Source organism: Dreissena polymorpha, chromosome 2, assembly GCF_020536995.1.
Source record: "Dreissena polymorpha isolate Duluth1 chromosome 2, UMN_Dpol_1.0, whole genome shotgun sequence".
Lineage (NCBI taxonomy): Eukaryota > Metazoa > Mollusca > Bivalvia > Myida > Dreissenidae > Dreissena > Dreissena polymorpha.
In genome coordinates, this window is record NC_068356.1 from 19,239,658 (window position 1) to 19,261,948 (window position 22,291).

General features: G+C 36.4%; 1 protein-coding gene across 2 annotated transcripts in view; it reads right to left on the reverse strand.

Moving 5' to 3' along the window:
- LOC127866121 (inactive rhomboid protein 1-like) overlaps window positions 1-22,291 on the reverse strand; it is a 45,236-nt gene that overhangs the window by 12,031 nt on the left and 10,914 nt on the right. The window contains exons 2-10 of one of the 2 annotated variants that reach the window (XM_052406526.1): window positions 12,779-12,874; window positions 11,690-12,026; window positions 10,578-10,688; window positions 9,240-9,370; window positions 7,221-7,469; window positions 6,768-6,879; window positions 5,402-5,476; window positions 4,497-4,658; window positions 2,897-2,979 (exon numbers count right to left, since the gene is read on the reverse strand). In XM_052406526.1, the coding sequence (XP_052262486.1) occupies window positions 2,897-2,979; window positions 4,497-4,658; window positions 5,402-5,476; window positions 6,768-6,879; window positions 7,221-7,469; window positions 9,240-9,370; window positions 10,578-10,688; window positions 11,690-12,026; window positions 12,779-12,870 (1,352 nt within the window). In that variant the 5' untranslated portion in view covers window positions 12,871-12,874. Of the gene's footprint in view, window positions 1-2,896; window positions 2,980-4,496; window positions 4,659-5,401; window positions 5,477-6,767; window positions 6,880-7,220; window positions 7,470-9,239; window positions 9,371-10,577; window positions 10,689-11,689; window positions 12,027-12,778; window positions 12,891-22,291 lie in introns of both variants that reach the window. The other variant, XM_052406525.1, reaches the window with a different exon arrangement.

Below are 22,291 nucleotides of genomic sequence, written 5' to 3' on the forward strand. Positions count from 1 at the left end.
AACAAACTAAGTGGAGAACTATTAGATGTCACTACATACTGAATTTGGTAGCCCTAGGCTCTACGGTTATGGACAAGAAGATTTTTAGTTTGCACAAAATAGGCTTTATATATGCATATGTTCAATTTTGTGACCCCCGGGGCAGGGTCAAATTTGACCCCAGGGGCATAATTTGAAGAAATTTGGTAGAGGACCATTAGATCTCTCTACATACCAAATTTGATAGCCCTATGCCAAATGGTTATGGACGAAAAGATTTTGAAAGTTTTCACAAAATAGGCCTTATATAGGCAAATTTTCAATTTTGTGACCCCCGGGGCGGGGTCAAATTTGACCCCAGGGGCATAATTTGAACAAATTTGAAAGAGGTTCACCCCAGGAACATGTGTGAGAAGTTTTATCAGAATTGGACTTGTAGTTTAGGAGATGTTTAAAGAAAAAGTTAACGCAAGCACGCACGACGGACACAGGACCATGACATAAGCCCGGCTGGCCTCTGGCCAGTGGAGCTAAAAATAACTAAACAAGAAATATAACTGACAGTTTATTTCACATGCATATTTCTCTCCAATTACTTAACAAAAGAACAAATTGGAACTTTCAAAACTTTTATCGCGATCGTATGGGATAATAGAGGTACAAAGCGTTGTGCGTTTAGGTTCTTCCTTTTACTTCAGATTCAAATATAAACAATGACGTATATAAACAACAACAAATATGGCGTGACGTCAGGGACGTAATACACTTAAGCGCGGCGCGGCAAATAACGTTACGTTACATTCACAACATTCTGGGGGCCGCGAAAAGTGACAATTATTAACAATCAGAGGAGAATATGTATCATTACTTATGATATCCTGAATCATTCGTTAAAATCTTAAGATTGCAGTAACACTAATTTGACCACAAGTATACACGTTGATTTAAAATGAATATCAAATGTTTATCACTCAATTTCTGAATAACAATTTCTTAACTGTCTCTCGTATTTCAATTACATGTACACTCAGCTGTCTATTTCAGTATTTCAATCACAATTGCGCGTTTAACTTTAAATACTTAAATGGTTTCTATTCAATATCATTGACTGTCCATAATGATTAGAGTTTGAACGTTGTACGTTTTGGGAATACATCGCCACTCTGTTCCATTTCTGCTAAGTTCTTCTTGTACGACTTGGTAGTTGAATAGCTTCTTAAGGTGATTGGAAGCAGCAATATAAGTCGTAGCATTGTCTAATACCATCACCGTGGGCAACGACTTCCGGCTGGCAAATCTCCGGAACGCTTGAAGGAACGAGTCGGTTGGTAGGTCAGGTGGGGGTGGGGTAGGCGGAGGTTCGTCTGACATGTAAGAGCAGGACTGAAAGCCAGGGCTAATTGTCGCGTCGTACACATTACCAACTGGCTGACTTCCGGACGACGTCTGCCTTTGAGCACGTGGATGCTGTGGGCTGTTGTCGGTGAAGTTATCTGCACAACCGGGAGAAAATGGAGTAGGTTTTTTAAAATAACTTTGAGGGTGACCTGAATAAGGAAATTGACGATTAGAACCTACCGATGTTTGCCTTTGATACGGAGACTCAGTCCTATTTCCGTTCGTATATTGCACATGCGACATTGGCTGACTGTAACTACCACCATCGTTATAATCTCCTCTTTGGTTGTAGCTGTTGTCATTTCGTATATCAATTTGAGTTGGTGGATTCAACTGTAACTGAATACCAGATGTCGACTTATATGGGTACTGATTCTGTTGTGATTGTTGCACGGGCCTGAAACCATCTGTGTTCTGTTTATTCGCACTACCTCTCACAGGCATGGTACTATACCCAGACATTGGCGGAGTTTGTTCCAACTGACGCATGTCATATGCACTACTTTCTTGGCCGTTATTATATCCACTAGAGACATTATTAAGTGCTTGGTACCCAGTTCCGATACGATAATCTGGAAGTGTGAGTATTTATCACGTTTCTCCAGAGGGGTCGAAAACTGACCGGACCCGATGGGCGTGGGTGACATAGAGGCGCTTTTTCCGGGACCTTTCTTGATTGTGAGTTGCAGGATGTTTGTGGACCCGCAGACCACCTCCTGGGCCTCGTTGTGGCTGATGTTCGTGGCGTTCACGTTTCCTATCTTCAGTACAACATCGCCGGGAGCCGGGCTGTTAGAGTTCGCCGCCACACTTCCTGACGTCACAGTTCTGTCGGGAAAGAAAGAAGAAGCGTCTGGGTTCAAACCATTGCTGTTGCGCTGCTGATTACTTGAATTTCTCTGGTCATCTCTTGGTAGATCGGTAGTATGCGGGGCTGCTCTCTTCTCCTGTTGATCTCGGAAAGCGTGTAAGCGACACAGCTGGATATCCAGTTCCGCTGAATACGTGTCTGTTTGAAATATTTCTTCCTCCAATCCCTCTATCTCCGTCTGTGAAAGTATTTTCTCATTGAGTGTCTCTAGAATCGTGACTTTTGCTTCAATAGCGTTGAGAATAGCGTGAAAATCGGTCAATGAATCGTTCTCCTTAGATTGTTCGATTTTCTCCAAATATTTCTCAATGAAACGGCGGTGACCCTCTCTCTGTATCTGTCTTCTCTGTAGATTCATTTTTTTTGTAACGGCACCAATATCGCGATGGTGTGGGTAATAAAGGTACAAAGCGTTGTGTGTTCAGGTTCTTCCTTTTACTTCAGATTCAAATATAAACAATGACGTATATAAACAACAACAAATATGGCGTGACGTCAGGGACGTAATACACTTAAGCGCGGCGCGGCAAATAACGTTACGTTACATTCACAACAACTTTCAACAGAAACAGATAATTCACCTGTCCCTACCAACAATCAGACAAACAAGCCATACAATCAAATTCTGCAGCAAATTAGGGCATTTACCTTGGGTCTTGACCACAGACAGTTCCAGATTTCCTCTGGCTTGGACCGTTATTGTCCCACTTGTACCAAGAGCTGAGTGTTTTCTGGATAAAATCAATTCCAAACATAAATAAGTATAAACAATAGGGCTTGAAAGGCCAAAAATTGCTCACCTGAGACAAAAAGAAACTGACATGTTCTATGGAGCCAAAGATATAGGAACAAAAGTCCTAACCATGTTTCATAAAGAGTGAACTATAAATGTCACTTTTAAGTGCTAACAAGGTTTTACTATAGCAACAAAAGGATAAGGCGGCCGTGTTTTTCAACAGACTGGAATTATTTTCTAACTCATCCAAAATATCATTAAAATGAATGTTCTGAAGTTTCATTATGATTGGACAATAAATGTGTCTTTTAGAGTGTTCGCAAGTTTTTATTTACACATATAAGGAAAAATGCCCAGCCCCCATGGCGGCCATGTTTTTCCAACCAACCTGAACCATTTTCGTACACGTCATATATATCATTGGCGCAAATCTTCTGACCAAGTTTCAAAAGATCAAACAATAAATATGGACTGTTAACAAGGTTTGACTATCGCCATATATAGCCATGTAAGGAAAAATGCCCCGCCCCCTGGCAGGCATGTTTTTTTAAGCAACTAAAACCATCTTTAAACTCGTCCACGATATCATTGGGAAAAACCTGCTGACCAACTTTCATGATGATCAGATAATAAATGTGGCCTCTAGAGATTAAACAAGGTTTTACTATTGCCATTTAAGGAAAAATGCCAGCCCCCTGGCTGCCATGTTTTTCAACAGACAAGAACCATTTTTGAACTCATCCAAGATATTATTAGAACAAATGTTCAGACCAAGTTTCATGAAGATTGGAATACAAATGTGACTCTTGTGTTTGTTTTTCGAGCAAGCGGAACCATAAACAAACTCGTTCAAGATATTATTGGGACAAATCTTTTGACCAAGTTTCATAATGATCGGACAATAAATGTGGCCTCTAGAGTGTTAACAAGGTTTGACTATAGCCATATAAGAAAAAATGCCCCACCCCTGGCAGCCATGTTTTTCAACCAAAGAACCATTTTCGAACTTGTCCAAGATATTGTTGGGACAAATCTTCTGACGGACATAAAATGTGGACCTTGTGGTGTTAACTAGGTGAATGTTGATGCACCACGCCGCACTACACGCAACGGAAAAAAGACGATCACAAAAGCTCACCATGAGCACACTGTGCTCAGGTGAGCTTAAAAACAAGTCACACTAGATTGGGGCTCATTTTGAGGTAAGGGGCACAATATGAAATAACTGATTAGACCACCATAGATTCCCACACCAAATACTAAATACTTGCAGTTTCAAAGAAGATTTTAATTATTATTTACAATGCGAGTCTTTATAAAGCTATGCTGTCTGCAATAAAGTCATGCACGGTTTCCTGGTGTCAATAATGGACAGGGTAGCTTCAGGCCAAACTGCGTATCTGCACAGGCTGGTCTGGAGCTTTGCTGGTGACATATGGCATAATACGCATAAGACCAAATTTCACATGATTCAATTTATCCACATGACGCTGGTCAATATATCCTGCCTACCGAGCATTTAGATTCCACAGACTGGAAGCAGCCTGAGCCATCGTCCCTGACACAACATGCTGAGTTACGCTCCTCTTCTAGATCCTTGTCAAGCCCCTTCTGTATCCCTTGATCTAGCCGCATACACGGAGAGTACTTGGCCCCTAGATGGATCAGGTCCGCCTGCAAGTGTTTGTGAGACATCACAAATATATTATCAACTTCAAGCAGTCTTGTAAGGACCTACCCTGTCCTTTAAAGAGATAAACAAAAACTAGATAGACTTAACAATGGTCTGGGAAGCTTCTTACCACGCTGCATAAATAGACTGGTCTGGAGCTGCACTGGCTGCATATTGCATATGGTCCATTCTCATATGACATGGCTCATATAATACATAGGTCATTTTCAATTAAATTTTAACAGACTTTTTAATAATTTTTGGCGTGGACGTAAGATTCCAAAATTTAAAGAATACGCGTTAAATGGCATGTCAATCAATGACAAAAAATAAAGTTACTAAGGTAAATAAAAAACCTTTATTATACTTGTATGTCTACTTGAGTTTGTTTCTTTAGTTACTATGCTTAAATCCTAGAGCTCTCAATTACAGGTCTTTAATCTATAAAGTTATGAAATATAAAAGCAGATTTAATGCTATGAAATAAGTCCTTTCGCAGGTATTTCTAGATTCAGTAAAAACATTGGGCATATTAAGAAATTAATTTTGTTTGATAAATGAATTGTACAAATGATAAAACAAATCTTTAAAGGACGGCCTATTTAAGGGTCAAGCATGAAATATTGCTTCTGCTTCTCAATTGATGCAACAGTTTAAACCCTTGATTTTGTTACTGTATTCAAGTTTCAGCTATTAATCTAGAAAGTGATAACTATTGAATATGAATCTGCAATGCTTCAATTACCTGTCTTGGGCCTATCCAAAGATTGTCAGCTTCCAAGTACCTTGTGGATTCAATGGCCAGGTTGGGTTTCTGGATCTACAACAATATTATCAAGCAGTTTTACAATTATTTTAAATGTAAAGTATCAACAGTTTTTGATTGGAGCAAATATCTTAAGAAATGTCCTAGCCACAAGCAAAGTTAAATGGTACATTCTTGTGTTAAAACGTAATGGTAAGCTCACATAACATAGCTGCCTTTACAAAGGAAAGCTAGCTAAGGTACATTATTTTTTAATTTGTACCAATTTGATGTCCAAATAGTATTATAGAGGAGAACCATGATGGCCTTTAAGCACTCAACTGAGTTCGTGGACAACAATTGCTGACGACTTTATAAGGTGCCATAGTTATTGACAACGCTGACCCTGATTCAAACATGGCCTTCATATTGTCAAGATACTTATTCTGAAGAAGTTTTATCAAGAATGAGTCATAAATATGGCTCTTAAGTGGTAACAAGATTTTTTAAGATTTGACCAGGTGAACTAGTTTTAAAGAGCATCTAAGCAAAGTTCGAATTTGGCCTAGATTTTATTAAGATTAAAAGGTTTTTCTAACATTTGACCTGGTGACCTAGTTTTTGGACAGACATGAACCAGATTCAAGCTTGGCCTGAATGTTGTCTTAATTAACATTGTGACCAAGTTTTATCAAGATTTGATTCATAAATCAAATGTGGCCACTAGAGCTCAAACAAGTTTTTTTCTAAGGTTTTACTGTTTACCTAGATTTTGGACATTTGTGATTGGATTCAAACACACCTTTCATATAGTCCAGCTAAACATTCAAAATCAGTCTAGAATTTGTATATATAAATATTCTGACCAGGATTCATTAAGATTCATTCTTATTCATTAAGATTGAGTCATAAATGTGGCCTCTGTGGTTAAAAGTATTTCTAAATAATTGATCATGTTACCTAGTATTGTTTACGCTTGTAACCCAAATTAAACGAAGATGCAGTCATAAATGTGAACTCTAGTTTTACCAAGGTTTTTCTAATATTTGACCTGGTGACCTAGTTTTTTGACGCATTTGACATACATTCAAACTCTTCTTAGGTTGTTCTGTTACATATTCTGAACAAGTTTCATCAATATTGAAGGAAGAATTTGACATCTAGAGTGGTAAGGAGCTAAATATTGAGGACACACCGCACACACAAACATCACACAACACCGGACATAGGATAATCATAATAGATCACTTTGAGCACTTCATGCTCCAGTGAACTCAAACCAAATATTTTTCTGATGAATCAATGAAAAGAAACTGCAAACAATTAAATTACTGAAGATTAAACTTAAGCATCTTTTAGCACTTACTGGTTCAGAATATTCTGTTTCAGAGTGGCCAATAGGTGCAATCCCATATACACTCACTGACACAATAAACACCACAATTTGTACAAACGTCACCCAATATGTAAAGAATGGCCTGAAAACAAACAAAAAAATAATTTCAATATGTTATGATCATATGCCGACTTCAAAAGCTACATCAGTCAGTATATTTCTGGAGCCACCTGCCTAGTACACTCTTAAAATTGATAAATAACAATCACAGGGATGTGTTGTTTGAAACAGGTACAACAAGAAATTACTTAATGAAACATGTTAATACAGTAGTAATGCATGGCTCAGGATAAATTATTTTTATTTACATACAATTAATCTATACTTTCTGAAGACTCTTAGCTTTGATCTGCTAAAATAATGGATGAAAAACATACTTTTAACAAAAGCCAATTTAAGTGCCAGACAGCACACTTGTCTCACCTGTGGTCATCAATTTCATCAATCTGTTTCTTGACGTAAGAGTTCATCCGATCAGGTCGGTAGTTCCTCTGGAAGAGCCTGCCCACAAATCCCATGCCTACATGCCTCTTGTCCCGCTCCACAATAGAGTTGCAAATATCACGGTTGATGCGACGCATACCAAAGTCTGGCATGTCCATTCCAGGTATGGGAGTGCCTGGGGCAGGCTTAGGCTGTGCACCAGGTCTCCAGCCTGGTGCAGGCATAGTACTGTGAGAGAGGAGTTCACATTAGGGCATGGTACTAAGCAGTGATAGAGATTAAAATAACGCATTGCCAATCTATAATGCAGACCTGTTTACCCTACCGATTGCTTCTCAGTAGTATGGAGGGCATCTCTCAGTAGTTTTGGGCTGTTGTCAGTAGTTTTATCCGTTTCAATCATTTTGAGCATTAAAACACCATGACTGGGTCACATATCAGTTTAACGGTCTATAAAGCATTAGATGAATTTACTTGCTAATACTTTAATCTGTTAAGTGATTTTTTGTTTGCTTTCATTTGTTACAGCCTGTGCTGTTTTGGATTGGGAAAATTAGCGTGATAAACTATGAAATTGGATAAAATAGCGCTTTAAACCTTGAAATTGGGAAACATTAAGCATTATAAATATCATTATAAGTAACAGAATAAAAATTGTTTTTAAATGCATGTTTGAAAGCATTTTTATATTATAAAGTGCTGCTTTAACAACTTCTTACAATGAAGACAATATTTAGTTAATATCCATCCGCATGCATATTAAACTTGCAACAATCTATAGATTCTTAAATACACCATTTGATCATAAGCTCTTTAAGAGTAGCTATTTATTTAATTCAGTATTTTTTTAAATTAAATATCATAGGGGGAAAACATAAACAAATATTGACAAACACCCTTTAGTGTTCTTGTTGTGTTAATGATGTATTAAATGGATATATTTTATTTGTTTACCTTTCAATATCTTGCACTTGACAACCTCAGTTCAATGCTATTTCATTAAACTGTACAGCGTAACAAACATAATAAAGCAAAATATGCATATGAATCCGAGTATACACAGATCCACTAATATATAAATCAAATCATGTTTGTCTCTTTCCATTTTCGAACGATACTCATCTTATTATAATAAATGCTTTTACTTTGTGAGTAGACTGAACTCCGATTTCCCAACACTCGTTTCCGTGACGCACATTCACTGTGCAGATTTCTGATAAATATTTGTTGTTGTTTTTTATCTCAAACGTAGTATTTTGTGTTAATTGACACATGCACTACATTATTCCCTTATGACCATATGATATCCATTGTTAATTTGAATGGTATTTATTATTTTCGCCATTAATCACAATTTCTCGTCTGCTTGCCGCCATCTTGGACGTGTGTAAAAACAGGCGTGCTCAATCCCGATACATCGACTATCGTCAGTATTCTCCGCAATAGAGAGAGAGATGTGTATACTGGATTGCAACGTAAAATCGTATATATTCGGCTAAATTTGCGAACCAATAGTAAGTCAATTGTCATTGGGTGACGACTCCACAAGCTCGTCAGCTCGATCAGCACTCATTCCCCGGGAGGCTTGAATTTTAACTTTTCTTACTATGCAAGCGCCAAAATGATTATGTTGTTAAATTACCCGCAAAGACCGAAAATAAGCAAAAGTACAATTAAAAAGTGAAATCTGACCATTTTGATTGATGGATCCGTAGTTTTTCAGTACAAATCCGTAGTGCGTAGTTTAGCCAAATAATCCGTAGTTACTACGGCGAATCCGTAGAAGTAAACAGGTCTGATAATGGTGTATGTGTCTTGTTGCGACTTCAAATTTTGTTTGGGTCTGGTAAATGCCTGACTCTTTTTGTCTGAATGTAACTTGCACCTGAAGATGCAGAATCAAGACCAGCCCTATTTTATGACAATCTTAATTGGAAGAACACATCTTTACTTTAGCATACCCGTTCAGTATCCAAGAAGCGAAAGGTCACAACGTACCTAGCCAGTGAGAGTGCAGGTACAGCATCCAGATCAGCACTGGTCTCCTCCCGGATCTTCTCCAGATATTTCTCCGGCATCAAAGAAGGCTCATCATAGAACACATCATCCACCAGGTCCTCATGGACAGCCTGTACAGTGTATACAGTGGAAAAACAGGGCTTAATGCATGTGGGTAAAAGGTCTTCCCAGATTAGTCTGGGATGACGCTTTCTGTCTAGAATGAATTTTCGTTTAGAAGAGAACTTAACAAAACAAACAAGATGTGTTTGAGAAACACGATGTCCACCTATATGATGTTGACCTTGTAAGGATGACCTTGACCCTTCACCACTCAAAATGTGCAGCTGCCTTGAGATACACACGCATTTCAAATATAAAATTGGCTATCTTCAATATTGCAGAAGTGACATTACATGCGCAATTTTGACCCATATACTTGACCTTGAAGGATGACCTTGACCTTTCACCACTCAAAATGTGCAGCTCCATGAGATACACATGCATGCCAAATATCAAGTTGCTATCTTCAATATTGCAAAAGTATTCATAAAATAAGCGATTTGGGCCACATATATTTGACCTCTGACCTTGAAGGATGACCTTGACCTTTCACCACTCAAAATGTGCAGCTCCATGAGATACACATGCATGCCAAATATCAAGTTGCTATCTTCAATATTGCAAAAGTATTCATAAAATGAGTGATTTTGGCAACCTATATTTGACCTCTGACCTTGAAGGATGACCTTGACCTTAACCTTTCACCACTCAAAATGTGCAGCTTCATGAGATACACATGCATGCCAAATATGAAGTTGCTATCTTCAATATAGCAAAAGTTATTGCAAAATGTTAAAGTTGGCGCAAACAGACAGACCAACCAACCAACAGACAGGGCAAAAAACAATATGTCCCCCACTACTATAGTGGGGGACATAAAAAATCCTTCACAAAGGAAAGCGCCCTCCTTGATAAGCCATGGAACATTACTTAACGTACATGCATTAAATCCTGCTCTCCAAGATCAAGGCTCATGTATATACATGTATACATAGGTATAGAATAGGTCACCATTTAATCATAGCAGAAATATACTATACAATTGCAATCCAGAAAAGTTATTGTGGGTCTTTCTGACAAATGTTTGATTGTGTTTTTGAATGCAATGAATGCAAATAAGAGTCTCTCTATGTGTTTATACAAGTAATTACATTAATGCAGCATACATTTGGATTGGTAGGGCTCACATGTTTATGGGTTTCAAATATTCAAGTTCGCACACTGAGCTGCTAATGTTGAAATAAGTTGCCTACATAATGTTGCATTTTCCCATACCGGGTAACTATCTCCTAGATCACTGCGTGCATCTGCCAGGTCTCCCGCCAAACTACCCGGTGCATAACTTCTCATGCTCGCCTTGTTGGTCCTCAACTTCTTCCTTGTGCCCTAGCAAAGTTATTACACTCTTCAAATGGAATTCTTTAAATTGTTTTCAAAATCCCAAAGAATTTTTACAAGCAATCTGCTTTTCACACAAAAAAACATTCATGTCTTCAAATGAACAAGACATTAAATTCATACAGTTAGGTAATTGATATTTGGAAAATCTGTTATCAAGATCTTTTAAGAGTACTCATACATATCAGTCTATTAAAGTGATTTACATTGTTTTTGTACAAAATACAGGAAAATACTTATTTTCAGTAAATACATGTAGATAATAAATTTAAATTGCCAACACTAGCTGAATGTAGAAAATTCAGTATTTTTTTTATTGTAATTAGGTAACATATCTTTCAAATTCTGAATGTCATATTAAGGTTTGAACCTTTCTTTGCAGCCTAAAACAATGTTGTCAAAACAAAATACTTTGTGACAAATTGAATGTACACAAAGATTTAAAGCTGTTTTCCAATACAGCGTGTGTGTGATCTAAACATGATCTTCCTTATTTTCAGGGCGCAATAGCTCTTTTTTTATTACAAGATAAACTCAGTTTTGAGAGGTTATAATGAGTCCAACAATTGGACACACTTGAACTTTATTACAACCAAATGGGCTTGACGAGTGAAAATTCAACAATTGAAAATGAAAGGATTTAATAACAACAAAGACCCACTTTAATCATAACATTCTCAGGACATACCAGGACTATAAGTGTTAATTCACATTTATTGTAAAGCCCTAGTTGATTTCATATTACATGTATACATTTAACGCAAGTATGCATTTAGATTCATATTTTTTGTCTATGGTTGGATTGAATATCCATTTATGTTGGGACATTAGAACTATCATACCCTATAACTATATAGGTACCGGTATCAACAGTTTTTTTGTAAAAAAAACAAAACAAGGCCATACACTATCACACTTAAACTGACAAGTGACAACCCATATGGGACTTCAACACAGAAATTAAGTTCTTCTTTAAGTAAAAGACTCACAGCTATAGTCTGCATGCCCTTCCAGGTCATTTTGAGCACAGAGTCCTTCCTAGTCCTGCGTATGGTCCCTCCCCTGGTGCTTGGTGTGTATGTACTGGTACTGGACAGGGGGGTGGTGCGTCTGGAGTACTGTGACGTATAACGACTACTCCTGGCCAGCGGGTCAATGATGTGAGGAATGGACGAGTCTAACTCATCAAAGTCGGTGGTGTTTGGAAGATGTTCCTCCTTTATTTTCCCCTTGTAATAGCGCATGTGTCTGTTTTGCCACTTGGAGGCCTGGGAGCTGTCCTCATCACCGAGCCCGAAGAAGTCAGCAACACTGAGCTTCATAGACCTGCAACCGTTTGCAGTAGACATTAAGCAAACTTTTTTTTTAAGTGAAAGCATAACACTTCATAACCAAAAGAGGTACTAAAAACAAATAAAGAGTCTAAATAAATTGACTGAATAACAGATATATGTATAATTACTTTGATCTATAAGCCTGACAGTCCAGGCTGTTGAAATGCTATTCAGGCTACTAGAAATGACTAATTTCTATAGTTGGTATATTTGATTTTTTGTTCATCTATGACTAATTACTAAAGTTGTGACATTGGATTTTTTTTATCGGTTTCAATGAAAATATAATGATCAGGGCCCTCGTTTGGCACTTTTCACCGCCAATTATCGGCGGCTTTCCCCATGAAAAAAGTATTCTTTTTCCCCTATTTCAGCTAAAAATTCCCCCTTTTTTAAAAACTTTTATTCCGATGTTGCCAGCTAGTATCGTGCTTCTAACCTTTGACTAAATGTATATTTATGTAAATCACATTAAAATATAGCAATTTTAGGTGTTGAATGGTTGGTGAAAAGATCTTCTAAAATTCCCCTTTTTGCCCATGACGCGAAATTCCCCCCTCTAAGAGCCCCGGCCCCAATCCCCCAAAGTGTAAAAAGAGGGCCCTGATGATTGGGGCTAAAGGTTTAAATATATTATTTTGAAGACATATTTCAAACAAATACAATTTATAGTTACAATCTAAATATCATATCAGTAATTTCTTCATGATAAAAAAAAACATGAAAAGGTAAAATCATGCATACCTGCCGAGTCTTCCCATTTTGGAAGTGGGCTTCTGATTCTGGTTCTTAACATATCTACCAGTCCCAGCTGGAGCACTCATCTGACGGTCCATTTTGCTGAAGGTATTAACCCCTGAATTAATTTCAAATAGGCATGTTGACAAGTATTGAGTAGTAAACAAGGACTGACTTTTAACAAACACATTAATACTTAATTTTAAATTACTCATGACTTCAAACTCCAAGATTTCAGATTCCACTCTGATTGCAAATAACCATTAAACTTCCTCCTGAAAATTGTCTGAAAATACAACTTAAAAAATAAATAAATACAGAATTAATTACCAGGAAAGTAATTTGTCTTAATTCTCCAAAAAGGAATTTCAAAGACTTATGAAAAATTGGCCATGAGTGGCTTCGCTATGATGCAGAAAAAAACAGAGTGTATATGCATTGCATATAATGATTTAAGAATGGCTAAAAAATGGCTCTTTCAATGTTTTTTTTAAAGTTGCGACATTTTTTTAAATGGCAAAATGGGTGGTGAACGAAAATTAGATTTAGCCTGAGTCCTGTAAGTAGCAATAAAATAGCATCTTTTTTATGTGAAATTAAAGTTTCCTTTTATTCCAAACAAAGTCTTAACTATAGTATGAAAACACATACATGTAACTGTGTCAGGATTTTTAAACTTAAAAACACTGCTGAAAATCATTATGAATATTAGCATGAATAAGAGAATAACAGTTGTAATTTCAACAATTAAATCGTTTTGATGGAGGATGAAGCAATATGCATTAAAGCGTTATTTTGAAATTGTAACAAAGTTGGCTTCCATTCAAAATAGATGCAATAATTCAACGCTCAGCTTGATAACCCAGAGTTGCTGAGAGTTGCAATGCCCTGTCTATTTTCCAAAGGACAAGAGCTGAGGAACACTTAATACGCAAAAAAATAATCTTAATCATAAACCTATGCAAATGGTACCATTAAAGCACAAAATTATAGATTTTTTTATTGTACTCTATCCACCATAATAAAAAAACTGTTGCAATGTTGACAACTTAAAGTGTCTCCATCTATTGTAATACACCAATCTTTTGCACATAATACTTTGTGATGTAGCTTAAGTCGATAATGATGTGGAACATTAACACTGTTACACTGTTAAATTGTTGATTGAAACATCGTTGCGTTTCTTCAGGGTGCATGCAAAGGATAACGTCCATAAGTTTCCAATCAGGTGACTTTAATGTGTTTTGAAGTTTATTAATTACTTTCTTCAATTTGTTACGAAGGACGTCTGTTAAGGGATGCGAAGTGATCAGCTGCAGAGAAGTGTTTTATGAAGGAAAGCATTATGAATCACAGAGTCAGTGATTTTTGTGCTGCTTCCCACTTGCAAAAATCAACGTTTTTTTCCCCCCAATTTTTTTTTTTTTTAAGAAAGAAGTCTCTTATGACTTTTGATTTCTTAATTCTAGATATCAACTTTTCATTTAAAAATCCTACAAAATATATAACTTTAATTTAGTCCTGTTTGTCGATAAATAATTCCCAAATTTGCCACTTTCCTCAATTAAAACAATCCCAATTTGACCAGACTCCTTTTCTCTAAATGGCTAGAAAAAACCCTGAACATGCACTTAAAAACAATTTTAATTCTGTTACTTATAATCATATTTATAATGCTGAATTTTTCCCAATTTCATGGTTTATCGCACTATTTTTCCCAATATCATGGTTTATTGTGCTCATTTTCCCAATTACGATGGCACAGGCTGTAACAAATAAAAGCAAAAAAAATCACTGAGAGCCGTCACAGAAAAAAGGCTCTTGGAGTCCGTTTATATAATGGACTACCATTCAAAACTGTAACCATGTAAACACATTAGTGAATGAGTTGAAATAAAGTGTTATAAAATTTTCAGATCTCTTATAATTAACAATAAGAATGTTTCATTTAAATCAAGAGAATACATTTTTTGTTACTTCATGGTATTTCATTAATGCACATTGGCTTTTGTTAACACAAATTTAGTTAGTTACTTTTTTTGTGTATACATGTTAAGCATTTTACAGTTCAATATAATCAATACAATGCAATACAATATCGTAACAAATTAAATACAAATACTACGATATAGCTAACATTCTAAGTTCAAGTGTGAATGGTGCCTTTACACAGATCTAACTAATATAACTACATGATGTACATATGTACATGTATACACAGGATAAACCCTAAAGCCTAGACATGTAAACATGAATAAGCAAACAGGTCTTATAAGTGACTATAAATATATAGTTGTTTCAGTTCTTAATATAAAAACAACATGATCATACAAGTTATTTCTTTTACATATTGAGTGAGACTTTTAAACGTTGACATGATAATACACAGACACATAAAATTAGCATAAAAATAAGCAATTTCATAAAATAAAACAAATCTAAAAGTAAAAATACATGGAATTCTCGTCTACCTTCATTTAATTTATTAAATAGATGTTTTTTAAAAAGTTTCTTAAAAGTAAATTTCGATTTGATGGACTTTATATTATCAGGTAATGAATTCCAATCCTTAATACCATTGTAGTAAAATGAAGAACTAGTGAAGCCATCAACTTGAGGTACATAAAAATTAAATCTGGATTTATTCCCATACTAATGGACTTCTGTACATTTGACAAAATTGTCTTTCATATAGCTTGGACATTTATTGTAGAAAATCTTATGGATATGGTTAAGTCAAAGGTGCTTGCATCTTTGATCAACAATAAAACAAGAGGGCCATGATGGCCCTGAATCACTCACCTGACTCATTAAGATCAGATGAAAACTATGACCTCTATTGTCTACACAATGTTTTTCTATGATTTGACCTAGTGACCTAGTTCCTGACTCTAGATGACCCAAAAACAATCCCAATCCAGATTTCATCAAGATAAACATTCTGACCACAGTTCATAAATATTGGATGAAAACTGTGACCTCTATTGTCAACACAAGGTTTTTCTATTTATTTGACCAAGATTTTTACCCCAGATGACCCAAATACAATCCCACCCAGATTTCATCAAGAATTCTGACCAAATTTCATAAAGGTTGGATGAAAACTGTGATCTCTAATGTCTACACAAGGTTTTTCTATTATTTGACCTAGTGACCTAGTTTTTGACCCCAGATGACCCAAATAAAATCCCAACCCAGATTTCATCAAGATAAACATTCTGACCAAATTTCATAAAGATTGGATGAAAACTGTGACCTCTATTGTCTACAGAAGGTTGTTCTATTATTTGACCTAGTGACCTTGTTTTTGACCCCAGATGACCCAAATACAATCCCAAACGGATTTCATCAAGATAAACATTTTGACCAAATTTCATCAAGATTGGATGCAAACTGTGACCTCTACTGTCTACACAAACAAATTGTTGACGGACGGACGCACGGACACACGCAGGCACGCACAACGGACGCCGGACATCACACGATCACATAAGCTCACCGTGTCACTTCATGACAGGTGACCTAAAAATATGTGTCGGAGATAAACATGAACAGTTGTGGTTAAAATCCCATAGAAACAAGGGCTGTTTGTAAAACATGCATGCCCCCCTATATGGGCTATAAGTTGTAGTAGCAGCCATTGTGTGAATACGTTTTTTGTCACTGTGAATGGTGGTGGTGGTGGTGGTGGTGGTGGTGGTGGTGGTGGTGGTGGTGGTGGTAGTAGTAGTAGTAGTAGTAGTAGTAGTAGTAGTAGTAGTAGTTGTAGTAGTAGTAATAGTAAAAGTAGTTGTAGTAGTAGTAGTAGTAGTGGTAGTAGTAGTAGTAGTAGTAGTAGTAGTAGTAGTAGTAGTAGTAGTAGTAGAAGTAGTAGTAGTAGTAGTAGTAGAAGTAGTAGTAGTAGTAGTAGTAGTAGTAGTAGTAGTAGTAGTGGTAGTAGTAGTAGTAGTAGTAGTAGTAGTGGTAAAAGTAGTAGTAGTAGTGGCAGTAGTAGTAGAAGTAGTAATACTAGACGTGGTGGTGGTGGTGGTGGTGGTGGTGGTGGTGGTGGTGGTGGTGGTGGTGGTGGTAGTAGTAGTAGTAGTAGTACTAGTAGTACTAGTAGTAGTAGTAGTAGAAGTAGTAGTAGTAGTAGTAGTAGTAGTAGTAGTAGTAGAAGTAGTAGTAGTAGTAGTAGTAGTAGTGGTAGTAGTAGTAGAAGTAGTAGTAGTAGTAGTAGAAGTAGTAGAAGTAGTAGTAGTAGTAGTAGTAGTAGTAGTAGTAGTAGTAGTAGTAGTAGTAGTAGTAGCAGTAGCAGAAGCAGTAGCAGCATTACAAGACCAATACTTAAGAATGATCAAATGGGAAAAGGTAACCTAGCACTGGCAGTAAATATGGGTTCATTTACAGGTCAGATTTGGAATCTCTGCTGTAAAATGAGATTTTGAATGAATTAAAGGGAGGCAAATCTGTAATAAAAAGAACATGCATAAACCGTAGTTGTTTCCCTTGTTTGAACCATGCTAAATCCTTACAAGTTTGGAAAGAATTGGATGAAAAATTTGGACTTTATTGCATAAACACCATTTTCTCAATTCAAGGGGAGGTAATTCTGTACTTCATGGACCAATAATGCTCATTTTTTGTAGGGTTCGTGTCCTCATTGATATAAAGACACTGTGCAAATTTGGAAAGGATCGGACAAAAAATGTGGAAGATTTTTGAAAGTTTTCACAAAATAGGCAAAAACGAATTAACATGCAAAGTTCAACGAGCTCCTGCGGCCATGTTTTTTGACGAATCAAATTTCTTTGAACATCTTTTTCAGGGGAGCCTTCAAAGGTCATCCCTGTGAAATTTTTTGAAAATCTGATAAGCGGTTTCTGACAAGAAGATTTTTTAAGGTTTTTACCATATATGGTCATGGCGGCCATCTTGGTTATGTGATCAAATTTTTTTTAACAATTCTTTTGTCCCATGACCTAGGGATGCTCCACATGAAATTTAGTTGAAATTGGCTCAATGGTTTAGTAGAAGAAGATGTTTACAAATTGTTTACAGACAGACAGACAGACAGACAGACAGACAGACGGACGGACAGACGGACGCCGGACGGTGAGTGATCACAATAGCTCAACCCAAGCTATCGCTCAGGTGAGCTAAAAACCAAGATCTTCAAAATTTGATACACCAAGTGATGTTCTACAATGGGAATTGTTAATAAAACGAACCATTTATTTTGGACTATTTGAAGCTTGTGCTTGAGCTGTTTAAGAGCCCACAATACCATGAAGAGGATGCATAATCCAAATGGCATTGTATTAACGAATTACATAAGCTTTTCCTAAGAATTTTATTTAAGAAAGCACTTTGTCTATATAAAAATTTATGTCTAGAGTTAACAAAGTTGTTAAAATGGCAAGGAAACATATCTTGCTGCAAATATCAACTAAGCGCAATTGGTCACTGTCGCCTCGGGTACTACTTAAATGTACCCTGGGTACTCTTTAGAATACTTAAATGTACCCCGAATACAGAAAATATACTAAAACATACCCGACCAATATAGACTGTACCCAAGTTTTATACCGCCTAAAATCTGATGGCGCAAATCTCACTATGGAAAACAAAACAAAATTGTCTTTGAAAAAAACCTGCCTCGACATTTCTATTGAGTTGAAATAATATAGGTTATTTTACATAAATATTGACCTAAATATGAACATTATTAAATTAAACAAGAGGGCCAAGATGGCCCTAGTTCGCTCACCTGAGAGGAGTCGGTTCATTCAATCTTTACCAAATGTCAAACTTGACCTAGATATTGTCCAGACAAACATCCTGGTCAAGTTTCATCATTATTTCATCTGCGAGTCATGATCAATGTACCTATGAAGTTTCATGATCCTAGGCGTAAGCATTCTTGAGTTATCATCCGGAAACCATTTTTCTAAGTTGAGTCACCGTGACCTTGACAGCCATTGTGTGATTACGTTTTTTGGCACTGTGACCTTGACCTTTGATCTAGTGACCTGATAATCAATAGGGGTCATCTGTGGGTCATGATCAATATACCTATGAAGTGTCATGAACCTAGGCATAAGCGTTCTTGAGTTATCATCCAGAAACCATTTTACTATTTCAGGTCTCCGTGACCTTGACCTTTAACCTAGTGACCTGAAAATCAATAGTGGTCATCTGCGAGTCATGATCATTGTACCTATGAAGTTTCATGATCCTAGGCAAAAGCGTTCTTGAGTTATCATCCAGAAACTTTTTACTATTTCAGGTCACCGTGACCGTGACCTTTGACCTAGTGACCTAAAAATCAATAGGGGTCATCTTCGAGTCATGATCAATGTACCTATGAAGTTTCATGATCCTAGGCCTAAGTTTTCTTGAGTTATCATCCGGAAACCATTTTACTATTTTGGGTCATCGTGACCTTGACCTTTGACCTAGTGACCTGAAAATCAATAGGGGTCATCTACGAGTTATGATCAATGTACCTATGAAGTTTCATGATCCTAAGCCTAAGCGTTCTTGAGTTATCATCTGCAGTGATTTTTTTTGCTTTTATTTGTTACAGCCTGTGCCATTTGAATTGGGAAAATTAGCGCGATAAACCATGAAATTGGGAAAAATAGCGCGATAAACCATGAAATTGGGAAAACTAAGCATTATAAATATGATTATAAGTAAAAACATTAAAATTGTTTAAAAGTGCATGTTCAGGGGTTTTTCTAGCCATTTTGGGAAAATTGGGATTGTTTTAATTGATAAAAGTTGCAAATTTGGGAATTATGTATCGAAAACTTAATTAAAGTTATATATTTTGCAGGATGTTATATCTAGAGTTAAGAAATAATAAGGCAAAAGAAACATCTTTCTTAAAAAAAAAAAAAAAAAAATTTTTTGTTTTTTTTTGTTTGGAAATTGGGCTTTTTTGGGGAAATTTTGGTCAGCTTTTTGGGAAAAAACATTGATTTTTGCCATTGGGAAGCAACCGAAAATCGGCTGTAATTTTTAGCAAAAAAAATCACTGATCCGGAAACCATTTTACTATTTCGGGTCATCGTGACCTTGACCTTTGACCTAGTAACCTGAAGATCAATAGGGGTTATCTGCGAGTCATGATCAATGTACATGTATCTATGAAGTTTCATGATCCTAGGCATAAGCGTTCTTGAGTTATCATCTGGAAACCATTTTACTGCTTTGGGTCACCGTGACCTTGACCTTTGACCTAGTAACTGAAAATCAATAGTTGTCATCTGCGAGTCATGATCAATGTATCTATGAAGTTTCATGATCTGAGGCATAAGTGTTCTTGAATTATCATCCGGAAAACATTTTACTATTTCGGGTCATCATTACCTTGACCTTTGACCAAGTGACCTGAAAATCAATAGGGGTCATCTGCGAGTCATGATCAATGTACCTATGAAGTTTCATGATCCTTGGCATAAGCGCTCTTGAGTTATCATCTGGAAACCATCTGGTGGACGGACGGACAAAACAATATACCCCCTCTTCTTCGAAATAATGAGAAAACTGCCCCCCTCCCAGCAGCCATGTTATTCAACTGACCGGAACCATTTTTTTTACTAAACTCTCGTATCAAGGAAAAAATGTTCTGAGCAAATTTCATGAAAATTGGGCCAAAAATGTGACTTCTACTGTGTTCACATGTTTTTACTATATACATATAGAGAAAAATGACCCGCCCACTTGCGGCCATGTTTTTTCACCGATCCGACCATTTTCAAACTCGTCCGAGATATCAATAAAACCAATGTTTTGACCAACTTTCATGATGATTGGGCAAACATTGTGACTTCTAGAGTGTTTACAAGGTTTCTCTATAGCCAAATAGGGAAACTGCCACTATATACATATAGAGAAAAATGCCCCGCCCACTGGCGGCCATGTTTTTTCACTGATCTCGACCATTTTCAAACTCGTCTGAGACATCAATTAAACCAATGTTTTGACCAACTTTCATGATGATTGGGCCAAAATTGTGACTTCTAGAGTGTTTACAAGGTTTCTCTATAGCCAAATAAGGAAAACTGCCCCGCCCACTGGCAGCCATGTTTTTAAACGGATCGGAACCACTTTTGAACTCAACCAAGATATCATTAAGACAAACATTTTGACAAAGTTACATGAAGATTGGGCATGAAATGTGACTTCTACAGTGTTTACAAGTTTTTTCTTTTTTTTTGACCTAGTGACCTAGTTTTTGACCCGGCACAACCCAGTTTCGAACTCTGCCGAGATTTCATTGGGACAAAGCTTCTGACCAAGTTTCATGAAGATGGGACAAGAAATGTGGCCTCCAGAGTGTTTACAAGCAAATGTTAATGGACGAACAGACAGACATACGACGGACAAAGACCGGTCACAAAAGCTCACCTGAGCAATCAGGTGAGCTAAAAAATAGCAGACAACAACCTGTTTAGCATTAGAATTCTTGGGTATGTTTTAGTATATTTCCAGTACCAGGGCAGTGTATTTTTTCTATACACTGGGTCCCATTCGATTGGGAAAATTTGTGGCACTGTGACTAAAATTAGGAAATTTGTGTTGTTGTTTTGCTAACAAAATTTAATGCTTCAAAATTGAGAAAACAAGTATTTTAAGTATTATATTTACTAAGGTTCAACTAATATGGATGGGAGATGATCAAAATATTGAGATTTAAAAAAAAATGTGGGGGGGGGGGGAACCTTCCATTGGGAATGTTTAGCTCCCATTTGGGAATTTTTAGCTCCCATTCGGTAAAAATATATACCTTTTTCTATTGGGAATGGGGCAAATTACCGGACATGATTTTGAATGAAAAAAACACTGCCAGGGTACATTTAAGTTTACTTAAGAGTACCCTAGGTACATTTAAGTCGTTCTCATGCCGACAATGACCAATCTAGCATCAATTGATTCTGGTATCTAAATATCTGAACAATGTATCTTGAAATACAATTTCCAATAAAACTTCTTCACTTTATTTAATAAGTGTGTTGTGCTTGTATGTGTGTGGGTTCTTGGTTATCATGTGTAAATAATTGTGATATATATTTTTTATGTGTCTATTATTCAATTTATGTAATTATTAATATGATTTAAAATAATTGTTGTATTTGATGGCTTATAAGATTCTTCTTTTTCTTACTTCATGTTTGATTCTATATTAACCAATATCTAACCAATTAACTTGGGAATACCTGATGTGATCATAAATAAAAATGATGGACAGTGGTTATGTTATTGTTGTGACAACAGTTAAACGTTTTTTTTTCATTGCATAAAAGAAATTCTGAAATGAAGTATGTCAATTATGATTGCATATTCAATAATTTATCCGATTTAGAAGCAGGCGTTTCTAAGCAAATGATTATTCATTTAGTATCGCGAAAATAGCGAATGTTAGGCTGCATGTCATTATTTAGTTATTTGTTCCACCTGACATGCTCATCGCGTGTAAACCGGTATGACTTAAATACGAAAACAGTACTGTTTTCGCGAAAAACAGTAACA